The sequence below is a fragment of the Geospiza fortis genome, unplaced genomic scaffold (assembly GCF_000277835.1).
Source record: "Geospiza fortis unplaced genomic scaffold, GeoFor_1.0 scaffold31, whole genome shotgun sequence".
NCBI lineage: Eukaryota > Metazoa > Chordata > Aves > Passeriformes > Thraupidae > Geospiza > Geospiza fortis.
In genome coordinates, this window is record NW_005054483.1 from 104,798 (window position 1) to 117,475 (window position 12,678).

Sequence of the window (12,678 nt, forward strand, 5' to 3'; positions counted from 1 at the left end):
AGCAGCAGCTTCCCAGCCTTCCCACCTTTCCCCACCAATCTCCAGCAGGTGTTTTGGGGGACTTGGAAGTGGTGGGTGTCGGGAAGGGAAATCCCAACACCTTGGTTGGGGCGAGCTTGGAGCTGCATGGTCCGGAGGCTTTGGATTTGCTGCACAGTCACAGCAGCTGTTTGATTTTATCCTTTGAGTCCTGGAATGTGATGGGAGAGCTGCTCGGCTCATTGGATTAGTGGGTGCAAGGTTATCCTGAAATCCTCGGGAGGGGGAGGAAGATTCCTGCCGGGAGCGGTGCCGGCAGAGGGAGCTGGCTTTGCGCACAGCCGAGCAAAGGAAGGCATTCCCAGGCACAGAGCGTTTCCTCTGGGATCATCCCAGGTGGCAGGGCTGGAATATGCAGTGGGATCTGCAGGGAGCGAGGTGAGGGACTGCGGTTTGCCCGGAGAAATTCCTTCAGCAAAGACCGGGCTGTGTTTGGTGATTCCATGGGGATGAGCTCCATGGATGTGGGAGCAGGTGGGAGCAAGGTCCTGGTGCTGCTCTGGGGTCCCATCACCCTCAAACAATGGGAAGGGGCTGCAGAGCATTCCCGTGGCACTGGGGCTCATCCATGGATGCTCAGGGCCCTGCACTGCACCTGGCCAAGGAAACATTGGAATGCTGCTCCTTGCTCCACCCTGGCACTTTCTGGAGGTGACAGTGACATTTGAAAGCCGATTTTTAAACCTCATCATTATTTCATGTGCCGGGAACTGGAGACCCCTAATTAATCCCGGTGCCTGGAACGGTCCTGGCATCCAGCCCCAAATCCTTTCCTTCCTCCAGCATCCCTTGGCAGAAGCTCTGTAGGATTTTCTCCCCACGGGGTGCAGTGAAACTCCCAAATCTTGCTGGGTTGGGGTGTTTTTCTGTTTGTTTTCCCACTTTTTCCAGATGGTGGAATTTGGATTGGGCTTCTGGCTCCACATCAGCCACCAGCTTAAAAATAAATTCTTCTCGCACAGCCTGCATGGTTAATGATGATAGATGAAAAGATGAGACACAGGATTAATGGATCCCCATGGAATTCCAGTTAATAAATCCCCCTTTTTCCAGTGCCAGACAACCAATATTCCCTCTTAAGCAACAGTTTGCCAGCCTGTTGGGCATTGATCCTTCAGCAGCATCCTGCAGATCAAGTTTTCCCCGAGTCTGCTTAGGAGAGTGAAAAGTGGGACAGCATGAAAATCCCTGCTGAAGTTGGGATAAATGTGCTTTATCCCCCTCCCCGTTCCCAGAATGATCCCGCGGAGCTGAACATCCGCCACGCGGAGCTGCCGGCAGTCTGCTTGATTTGCCGAGGCTAAACAGGAGAGTTTGGATTTCCCACCCATGGCCTTTTTGTGCCTCATTAGCACTAATTTTAATTAACCGCCGAGCAGTTTTTCCTGGGGGGAAGGAATTAAGGCAGGACTCCTGCGAGGCGCCCGTTTCCAGGCGGATGGGGCCGTCGGAAGCGCCGGTGGGGCTGTGGGGAGCGGTGACTTATTACCCTCCTCTGCCAGCCCCCGAAAAAACAGAGGCAGAAACATCATCACCATCCATTTCCCAGCAGAGGGTTCCAGGGAAGTGGCTGCCGGGTGGGTTTGCCGCTCATTTTTCCTGTGGAATCAATTAATCAGGAAGATGAGCTGGAGCTGTGGCAGCTGGGACACTCACTCCACAGTGCCATCTCCCTCCAGGAGCCCATCCCTTCCAGGCACTTTCCCTTCCTGCAGGGCTCTTCGGGGACGTGGTCCAGCCTGGATGTGCCGTGGTGGCTCATGGATCCCATGGGAATGCCACCTGGATGTGCCGTGGTGGCTCCAGGATCCCATGGGAATGCGTGGTGGCTCCTGGATGTGTTGTGGTGGCTCATGGATCCCAGGGGAATGCCACCTGGATGTGCTGTGGTGGCTCATGGATCCCACGGGAATGCTGCCCCTCCAGTGTTATCCCGCCCGTTTGTGCTGCTCGTGTAACCTCGGGGTGTTTTCCTCTCTCTGTTCCACGCCAGGGAATGGGATACCTGCATGCCAAGGGCATCCTCCACAAGGACCTCAAGTCCAAGAATGTCTTCTACGACAATGGCAAGGTGGTGATCACCGACTTTGGGCTCTTCAGCATCTCCGGGGTTCTCCAGGCAGGCAGGTAGGAGGGCATGGACACACTGGGGCTCCTCCCTGTGCCCCAAAGTGGGGAACAATCCCAAAAAATCCCCCTCCGAGTGCTTCTTTGTGTCCCCAGCCTCGGCAGACAGGAGCTCAAGAGGCCTTTGAGTGTTGTGGGGCTGCTCTGTTTGAAGGGAGTTGGTTTTGATCCATAGGAATGGACATGATGCAGTGTGCGACCCTCTGGAATTTTGGCTCAGAGAGGCAGATTGGACCAACCTCTTCCCATGGGATGCATCATTTCCATGGCCAAACCACCCTGCAGCCAGCCAGGGGATGCTCCTGTGGCAGCAGGGCTGGTTCATGCCTTGGCTTTTCCCTTTCCATCGTTATAAATCCCTGGCATCTGCTTCATCCCCTGCCTGGATCGAGTGATGCCATCCCTGTGCTGTCCCCACTCCAGTGACATTTTGGGAATCACAGACATCTGGCCATGGTGTCTGTGCTGGGCATGGAGCAGGACACGGACAATGAGAGCCAAGCTTGGGACTTTCACAACACTGTGACATTTTGGGGTCTCGGAGGGCTTAAATCTGAAGGTTTTGGTAAATGTTCCTTATTAAATTTCTTTTCCCGATGCTTTGGGAAGTTTTCCAGCTGTAGAAATGGCAGGAAAAAGAGTTCCAGCTGCTGTGGAAAGGAGGAAGAGCAAAGCTGGGGTGGAAGAAGGAAACAGAAGTGGGGAAGCAAGAACAGAAATGATATTTTCCAGGTTTTTTTTCAAATGGGGAATAAGAACATTGCTGACTTTTTCCACCTTTCCCACTAAATCCTTTGTGTTGGATTTGCCTCTAAACCCTTTTGTGTTGGGAGCAGCACAGCCCAAGCTTGGGCAGTTTTCTCCTGGTCCTTCCATCTCCATGGCAAAGATGCTCAGGAGATAAAAAGCACTTTGGAAATGATGAATTTTTCCCCAATTTCCCAGTGATGATTTCAAAGGATTAAAGGAAACGGCAGTGGCCGCCTCTCTCCATCCCACACTCCCAGATTTTCCACTCTGCCTGGATGAATATCAACGGATTTCAGCACAAAAACTTTGGAAAGCCAGGAAATCAGGTTCTCCTGCTGAGGTCCAAAGTGGGATTTGCCTCTTGTTTGGCAGCTGGGTGGAGAGTTTGGGATTCAGGGCCTGCCAGGAGGAAGGGACAGCTCATTCCAGCAGGGAATGAGGATTTGGGCAAAACCACCCAAGCTTTGCCAGGAATCTTTGCTGTGAAGGTCAGGGATGCTCCAGAGATGGAATGAGAAATGGGGGAATGGGGTTTCTGAGGAGGTGGCCGATGTGTGGCCACCTCTGCCCAAGATTGGGATGTCCCTTGTGAGGTTAGAATCCAGGAGATGGCCAGGAAAGCAAGGCTGGAGAGAAGTGAGCAGAGTTTTGCTGGGAAAAATGGAGAAAATGAGAAAATTTGTGCCCTGGGCTGCTGGTAGCAGATGTTTTCTGCTGGAGGAGAGCTGAGAGGAGAGCAGGGATCCACAGCCACCATGAATTTTGGAACAAGAAGTGTCTGCAGGTCTGATCTCCCCTTTTCAGGGTGGGGTTTTGCTGGTTTTGGTGTCTCTCAGACGAAGACAAGAGATAAATCCCAATTTTGGTTCCTTACAGGCTTGGAAAAACATCTCTTGGGAAGGAAGCAAATTTTTGGAGGTCAGGTTAAGGATGGTGACATTTCTTCAACTGGTTTCGCTGGGGTTAAAACACTTCCTGCAGAGATTTGGTGACTTGGGGTCTCATCCTGCTCAAATCAGATTTATTCCTCCTTTATTTAAATGTCCTTGGGCTCAGTGGGGACAAGGAGGGTGGAGAGGGGCCATGGACACTCCAGAGGGGACAAGGAGGAGATGGAGAGGAGGGGACAAGGCGTAGATGGAGAGGAACCATGGACACCCCAGAGGGGATAAGGAGAATGGAGAGGAGGCATGGACATCCCAGAGGGGACCAGGCATGGATGGAGAGGAGCCAGGGACACCCCAGAGGGGACCAGGAGGCTTCATCAGTGATTCCTGGAGTGGCAGTGTCCCTCCATAGAGAGGGGGTCCCTCTGGTCACAGCCAGACCTGACTGGGAATGGGGATGGCTTTTTGGATAGATTGTGCCATTTTGGGATCATGAGCCAGCTTTGAGGTGGAACCCCATCCCTGGATGGTTTCCTGTGGGATTTTAGCCCTAGGCTGACATTCAGGAGAACAGATGACCCCACAGCCACCCCTTAGCCCTGTTCATCCCCATCTTTGGGAGGGTTCCAAGCACAAACAGGGAGAAATTCCTGGCAGGAGCCAGCCCAAGGTGATGTGGGACAGGTTTGTTCCCTGCTGCTGCTGAGCCTGGGCTCAGGCACACCATGGAGCAGCCTCAGGTGTCACCACCCCCGATGATCCCGGGATTTTGAAGCCAGCAGTGTATCCCAGGTGCCTGCTGGAGGATGTAAAGGATGGAGAAGTCACCAATGCCATCCTCAGCCATTGGCCAAAGGATTCCAATGGATTTATCCCAGGCAGAGGGAGCCTGGGGATGTGGAGGAAGGACAGATGAGGTGAAATGAGGGGTTGTTATAAAGCCAGGCTGCTCCCTTGGGAGGTGCCATTGGAGGCTTGGACTTGGAGGGGCTGTTTTGGGGCCAAACAGCTGAAAACACCACTGTCCAGGCTGTTACTTTAGGATGGTTTGGTCAGAAGAGGCACTTTGTGGTGCCCAGTGCAACTTCCTGCTCCAGCCACAGTGGGGCCCTGGGGGAATTCATCCCCCCTGTGCCCCTTCAAGGGGTTTTGGTGCAAAGGGCACAGCAGGAGCCCCAGCAGACCCTGAATCCCCATCACCAGCCTGGGAGAGCCAAAGTTCCCCTAAAGCATCATCCTGAGCCCCAGTTTTGTCCTGCTGCCTGGGCAGGGACGTTTCTCAGAGCAGGGTTAAAACCTGACTTTGCAAGGATGACGTGGGGAAAACCAGGTTTAAAAACCGTGGGAAAAGGGTGGGAAGTTGGGGACTGCTCACTGAGCATGTAGAGATCTTGTTCCCCGAGGTACCCACAGCTCCAGCTCCATGTCCTGGCAGCAACCACCATCGGATTTTGTCCTGCTGCCTGGCAGGGACGTTTCTCAGAGCCGGGTTAAAACCTGACTTTGCAAGGATGATGTGGGGAAAACCAGGCTTAAAAACCTTGGGAAGAGGATGGGAAGCTGGGGATGTGGTTGTGCTGTGCTCCAGGGTACCCACAGCTCCAGCTCCATGTCCTGGCAGGAACCACCATCCAATTTTGTCCTGCTGACAGGACAGGAACAACTGTGCCAACATTTCCAGAGCAGGCTTAATACCTGACTTTGCAAGGATGATGTGGGTAAAACCAGGCTTAAAAACCTTGGGAAAAGTGTGGGAAGCTGGGGATGTGGTTGTGCTGTGCTCCATGGTACCCACAGCTCCAGCTCCATGTCCCAGCAGGAACCACCATCCAGTTTTGTCCTGCTGTCAGGACAGGAAAACCAGGCCAGCATTTGCAGAGCAGGGTTAAAACCTGACTTTGCAAGGATGATGTTGGGAAAACCAGGCTTAAAAACCTTGGAAAGAGGATGGAAAGCTGAGGATGTGGTGTGCCCTGGCGCACACAGAGCTCCAGCTCCATGTCCTGGCAGGAACCACCATCCAGTTTTGTCCTGCTGCCTGACAGGGACGTTTCTCAGAGCATGGTTAAAACCTGACCTTGACGTGGCTAAAACCAGGTTCAAATCCCTGTGAGGAGGGTGGGCAGCTGTGTCTGTGGTGGTGCTGTGCCCCGCTGTAGCCACGGCTCCGTGTCCCACAGGAGGGAGAACAAGCTGCGCATCCAGAACGGCTGGCTGTGCCACCTGGCCCCCGAGATCATCCGGCAGCTCTCGCCCGACACCGAGGAGGACAAGCTGCCCTTCTCCAAGCACTCGGATGTCTTTGCACTGGGGTGAGTCCTGGGACAGGGATCTGGCGGGGTTGGGTCAGGTGGGAGCTGCTCTGGGCTCAGGAGGGGATGAGGGTGGTCCTGGTTTGCCCCAAATCCAAGGGGACGCTGCTGGATTGAATTCCCATCGCTGGGCTGGGAGAACCTTCCTGCTTTGAGAAATTCTGAGTGAAAGCATCCCTAAATCACCAAATCCTTCTGTTTTAGACCAGGCTGGCTCTGGGTAATGGGATCCAGAGTATCCTGAGGATGCCAGCCTGGGGTGGGAACACAGGTCTGGGAGTCCCTGGAGAGTCCAATTCTCCCCAAATTACCAAATCCTCCTGTTTTGCACCAGAGTGGTGCTTGGCAATGGGATCCAGAGTATCCTGGGAATGCCAGCCTGGCATCACCCCTCCCCTGCACCCTCCTGGGGTGGGAACTGATGAGAAGGTGCTTGGATGATGATGATGGAGATGTCAGAGGTTGGGGATGCAGCTCTGGGGGCTGGACACTTCAATCCTCTCTAAATTACCAAATCTTCCTTTTTTGGCCATGGCCATGGTGGCTCCAGGCAATGGGATCCAGAGTATCCTGGGAATGCCAGCCTGGCATCACCTCTCCCCTGCACCCTCCTGGGGCAGGTGCCAATGAGAAGGCGCTTGGATGATGGATGATGGTTATATCAAAGGTTGGGGACACAGCTCTGGCAGCCCCAGTTCTCTCTAAATTACAAAATCTTCATCTTTTGGCCACAAATCAGGACGGCTCCAGGCAATGGGATCCAGACCATCCTGGGAATGCCAGCCTGGCATCATCTCTCCCCTGTGCCCTCCTGGGGCAGGTGCCAATGAGAAGGTGCTTGGATGATGGAGATGAGATGTCAAAGGTTGGGGACACAGCTCTGGAGCCCCTGGACACCCCAATGTCCCCCTCCAGCCACTGCAGGGAGCTGATGGTGGTGCCAGCTCTACGAGCAGTTGCCAAAAGCCAAGAAAATGAGAATTCCTAAGTTTTCCTCAGCAAACCAGCTCATTGCTCCTGCCCTTGTTCTGCCCACAAACCTCCCTGAGGGCACGAGCCCAATACCACCCCGCTAAACCTTTCCCAAAACCTTTCCTCTTTACCCAGAGGATTAATTTTCTCATGGATACCTCGAAGGCTGTGGGATTAGGGAGCGTGGGCCCGTTATCCAAGGCAATATTCCCATCAAACCCGTACTAATTACAGCTGGAAGGGTCTGGCTCTTTTATTTTGTGCCCTCCCTGAGGTACAACTTCAGCACAGAAATAAAGAGGTAATTAAAGGATCGTACCCAACTAAGTGAGAGTGGGTGGGGAGACGTAATTTTCCCTTTTTTTCCCTCAGTTGTAAGCTCTGCCCTTATGGAAAGCGTGAGTTTCCTGAAAAGATGAAAAGGTTTCCCCACGTTTTCCCTCCTTCTTGCTTCTGCTGCCCTCCATCAAGCCTGGGAAGCTCAGGGATGATCCTGAGGGGTCGCTTCCCTCCAGGGATTTTGGGATCAGGGAGAGCAAGAGGAAAAAATCTTTTAAAGATGACAAAAACTCCCAGTGAGAAACTGGAATTAATGCCTTGGATGTGTTAAATCCAATCTGAGGGTGCTTGGATGTTCTTCCTGAGGATTTTGTCCTGTGCCCAAGCCCCCCATTCCTCTGCACCCACACAATTCTCCCATTATTCTTTTTTTTTTTTTCTTGAGATTTCCAGCCAGACTGTGCAAAATCAGAATTCCAATTCCCAAAATCGGGGAGCTTCCCTAACCAGGAGGAATCTTTCATTTATCAGACAGATTTTTTTCCACCCTGGTGTCATTTTAACCCTGGGTTTTGATACTTTTAGTGGTCACAAGGGCATCCCTGGGAGGGAAAAGCAGGTCCAGGGAATTTGCCTTGGACAATGGGGCTGGCATTGTGGGAATCCAGGCTCATCCAGGCTCCAGGTGCCAGAAAATGATGATGCAAAACTTCCAGGCAGCAGCGGGGGCGGAAAACCACAGGGGTGCCCACCGGTGATGCCCTTGTTTTGGGATATTCCCTTGGATTTGGGATTCCTCATGGAAAAGAGGATTTGGCTTAGCAATGAGAGCAGGAGCAGATGGCCGGGGCTTCACGTGGCCATCACCTGGTGAGGACACCTGGGATGGGTCATGGCACGAGTTTTTGGAGCTTGGAGAGATTTTTGGAGGAGAAAAAGGGAAAAGCTGGAGTGAAAGTGAATTCTTGGGCTCGTCCCTTCCCGGAATTCTGCTGGAATGGCAGCAGCATCCCCACCATCCTCTCTTCATCCTCTCTTCAACTGCATCCCCACCATCCTCTCTTCAACTGCATCCCCACCATCCTCTCTTCAACTGCATCCCCACCATCCTCTCTTCAGCTGCATCCCCACCATCCTCTCTTCAACTGCATCCCCACCATCCTCTCTTCAGCTGCTCCATGGGGAGTGGGACAATCCCCCTTGATGGCACAGGATGGCTCTGCCTGGGCCTCCCTCAGCCTCTGTCCTCCTTCCCACGGGCTGGGATCTCCCCTGGTGGGAATCAGGGCTCGCTCCAGGAAAATGGGAGAGGTGACACCTCTGTATCGAGGAGCACCTCTGGCATGAAGCGTCTCCTGGATGGTTCTGGACCAGGGAAAGATGCTGGATGTGGGCGCAGTGTCTGGACACCTCCCCATTGTCACAGACATCTTTTATGAAAAATCTTTTCTTTAAGATTTTTTCTTCCTGAGAAGCTGAGAGGCCTCAAGAGCAAAATGTAAACATTGATTATCTGCTGCTGTGGAATGCAACAAGCAGATCTTTGATTGGCCCATGTTAGTTGTGTCTAATTAATGGCCAATCACAGTCAGCTGGCTTGGGCTCTCTGTCCAAGACACAAACCTTTGTTATCATTCTTTCTTTTTCTATTCTTAGCTAGCCTTCTGATGAAGCATTTTCTTCTATTCTTTTAGTATAGTTTTAATGTAATATATATCATAAAATAATAAATCAGCCTTCTGAAACATGGAGTCAGATCCTCGTCTCTTCCCTCATCCTCAGACCCCTGTGAACACGGTCACACCCCATCCCGAATCCCTGCTGGCTGCTCCATGTCTGATTCCCAGTGTCTCCCAACAGCACCATCTGGTACGAGCTGCACGCCCGGGAATGGCCCTTCAAGACGCAGCCAGCGGAGGCTATCATCTGGCAGGTGGGAAGGGGGATGAAGCCCAACCTCAGCCAGATCGGGATGGGCAAGGAGATCTCGGTAGGTGCTGTGGGGCCCTGTGGGGGGTGTGCATGGACTGGGACATGGCTGGTGGGGCCCTTGGAAAACCCTCTGGGTCTGCTGATCTCACCCAGCCAGGCTTGGTCCTGCTGCTGAGCTCAGCTCAAGCGTTCCCTTTGCTCCAGCCCCTCCCAAGGATGTGGGAATGGAGATGGGTGCTCGTGGGATGGACACCCCCCCTTCATCCCAGCCTTTTGTGAGGATGTGGGGGTGCAAATGGGAGCCTCATGGGTTGGGCACATTCCCTCCATCCCAGTCTTTCCCAAGAATCCAGTGATGGAGATGGGATCCTCATGGGATGGACACATCCCTTCCATCCCAGTCCTTCCCAGTGATGGAAATGGCTCCTTATGGGATGGAGACATTTCCTCATCTCAACCCTTCACAAGGATCCCATGATGGAGATGGGTCCTCATGGGCTGGGCACATCCCCTGCATCCCAGCCTTTCCCAAAAATCCAGTGGTGGAGATGGGTCCTTATGGGATGGACATATCCCTTTCATCCCAATCCTTAACAAGAATCCTGTGATGGAGACAGATCCTCATGGGATGGACTCATCTCCATCCCCTCCATCCCAGCCCTTCACGAGAATTCAGTGACGGAAATGGGATCCTCATGGGATGGAAACGTCCCTTCCATCTCAATCCTTGCTGAGAATCCAGTGATGGAAATGTCTCCTCATGAGATGGAAACATTCCCTCCATCCCAGTCTTTCCCAAGGATGTGGTGATGGAAATGGCTCCTCATGGGATGGAAACGTCACCTCCATCCCAGCCCTTCATGATAATTCAGTGATGGAAATCGGATCTTCATGGGCTGGGCACATCCCTTCCATCCCAGTCGTTCCCAAGGGTGTGCTGATGGAAATGGGTCCTCATGGGATGGACACATCCCTTCCATCCCAATCCTTACAAGAAACCAGTTCTGGAGATGGGTCCTCATGGGATGGACTCATCTCCTCCATCCCAGCCCTTCCCAAAGATGTGGTGATGGAGATGGGTCCTCATGGGATGAATATGTTCCCTCCATCCCAGCCCTTTCCAGGAATCTGGTGATGGAAATGTGAGCCTCATGGGCTGGGCACATTCCTTCCATTTCATCCCTTCCCAAGGACCCAGTGATGGAAATGGACCCTCATGGGATGGACATATCTCCTCCATCCTAATCCTTGACAAGAACCCAGAAATGGAGACAGATCCTCATGGGATGGACTCATCTCCTCCATCCCAGCCTTTCATGAGAATTCAGTGATGGAAATGGGATCCTCTTCCCAAGGATCCAGTGATGGAGATGGTTCCTCATGGGATGGAGAGATCCCCTCCATCCCAGCCCTTCACAAGGATGTGGTGATGGAGATGGGTCCTCATAGGATGAATATGTCTCCTCCATCCCAGCCCTTCATGAGAATTCAGTGATGGAAATGGGATCTTCATGGGATGGACACGTCCCCTCCATGCCAGCCCTTCCCAAGGATGTGCTGATGGAGACAGCTCCTCATGGGCTGGGCACCTCCCCTGCATCCCAGCCCTTCCCAAGAATCCAGTGATGGAAATGATTCCTCATGGGCTGGGCACATCCCCTCCATCCCAGCCCTTCCCAGGAATCTGGTGATGGAAATGGGATCCTTGTGGGATGGACACATCTCCTCCATCCCAGCCCTTCATGAGAATTCAGTGATGGAAACGGGATTGTCTTCCCAAGGATCCAGTGATCAAAATGGCTCCTCATGGGATGGACTCACCTCCTCCACCCCAGTCCTTCCCAAGGATGTGGTGATGGAGATAGCTCCTCATGGGATGGACACATCCCCTCCATCCCAGCCCTTCCCAAGGATGTGGTGATGGAGATGGCTCCTCATGGGATGGACACATCCCTTCCATTTCATCCCTTCCCAAGGATCCAGTGATGGAGATGGCTCCTCATGGGATGGACACATCTCCTCCATCCCAGCCCTTTGCAAGGACGTGCTGATGGAGGTGGGTCCTCATAGGATGAATTTGTCTCCTCCATCCCAGCCCTTCATGAGAATTCAGTGATGGACGTGGGTCCTCATGGGATGGACACGTTCCCTCCATGCCAGCCCTTCCCAAGGATGTGCTGATGGAGACGGGCTCCTGTGGGGGCGAGGGTTGTGGTGGGAGAGGCCCTGTCCCAATTCCCGCTGGGAGAGGGCCTGGCTGGGTTTCCTGACGTGCTCTCCCTGTGGCTCCAGGACATCCTGCTGTTCTGCTGGGCCTACGAGCAGGAGGAGAGGCCCACCTTCACCAAGCTCATGGACATGCTGGAGAAACTGCCAAAGCGCAACCGCCGCCTTTCCCACCCGGGGCACTTCTGGAAGTCGGCAGAGTAAGTCCCCATCCCTGCCCTATTCCCACATTCCATGGATTGGGGGAATGCCCTGCCCAGGGACCCTCCCCAGACCCTCAGCCATGGCAGCTTCCAGCCTGATCCCTTCTTCTCCCATGGCCAAATCCTGCTGTGTTCCATTGCTTCAGCTTAGTCACATCCCTGTGCTGCAGGAAACGGCAGCAGTGGCTCCCCAGTTGGGATTTTGGAATCTGCCCTGTTGGGAACAGCAGGCAAAATGCAGAGCAATCACTTAGAAACTCATTTTCCTCCCCGGAATTTGTCATGTTGTGACAAACAGAACCAAAACCTCGCCCGTGCGGGGGTGGCATTCACGGGGGGGGGGATTTTTCTTGCTCCCAGCGTGCATCCCCGGAGGCTGGAAATGGGAATGGATGGAGGGGAGGAGATGTCAGCTCAGGGAGAGAAGTGAGGACATATTGGGGGCTTCAAGGACCGATCTTGGTCCTTACAGAGGGTGGGAGATGCTGATTTCTCCCGCTCCTGATAACAAACTGCCCTTCTTCCTTATCTGGGCGGCTCCAAGAGTGTCTGGAATGTCCCTGGTGCCACTCCCAGTCCCCTGGCGCTGCCGGGTGGCTCCCAAAGCAGCCGGAACGGGAGATGCTAATCAGGAGCGGAGTTAATTCCCAAGCCACGCTCCAAGCAGGCACCAGCGCGGCTCCGGCAGCCGGGCGGGGGACGCTGGAGGATGCCGGGCCCCGAGGCAGCTGCGGAATCGCTCCGCTGGCTTTGGGAATGTTTTTTGCAGTCACTGAGCCACGCTCTGCCCGCCCCGGGCTGGGGCTGCCCCGCAGCTCCCTGTTAATTACCGGCCCAATCTTGTGCTAATCAGGATGTTCCAGCTCTGTTTTCCACGGCAGCCGATTCCTTCCACAGGGACTCGGCTCTGGCTGTTCTTGTTAGGTCCTGGAAGGTTCCTGTTGGGTCCTG

The 12,678-nt window shown here is 53.7% G+C and overlaps 1 protein-coding gene across 1 annotated transcript in view; it reads left to right on the forward strand.

The window, feature by feature from the left end:
• Positions 1-12,678, forward strand: part of KSR2 (kinase suppressor of ras 2) — a 79,396-nt gene that overhangs the window by 65,401 nt on the left and 1,317 nt on the right. Inside the window, exons 17-20 of the mRNA XM_031063150.1 lie at positions 2,033-2,166; positions 5,984-6,115; positions 9,227-9,356; positions 11,591-11,724. Of these exons, the coding sequence (XP_030919010.1) occupies positions 2,033-2,166; positions 5,984-6,115; positions 9,227-9,356; positions 11,591-11,724 (530 nt within the window). The remainder of the gene's footprint in view (positions 1-2,032; positions 2,167-5,983; positions 6,116-9,226; positions 9,357-11,590; positions 11,725-12,678) is intronic.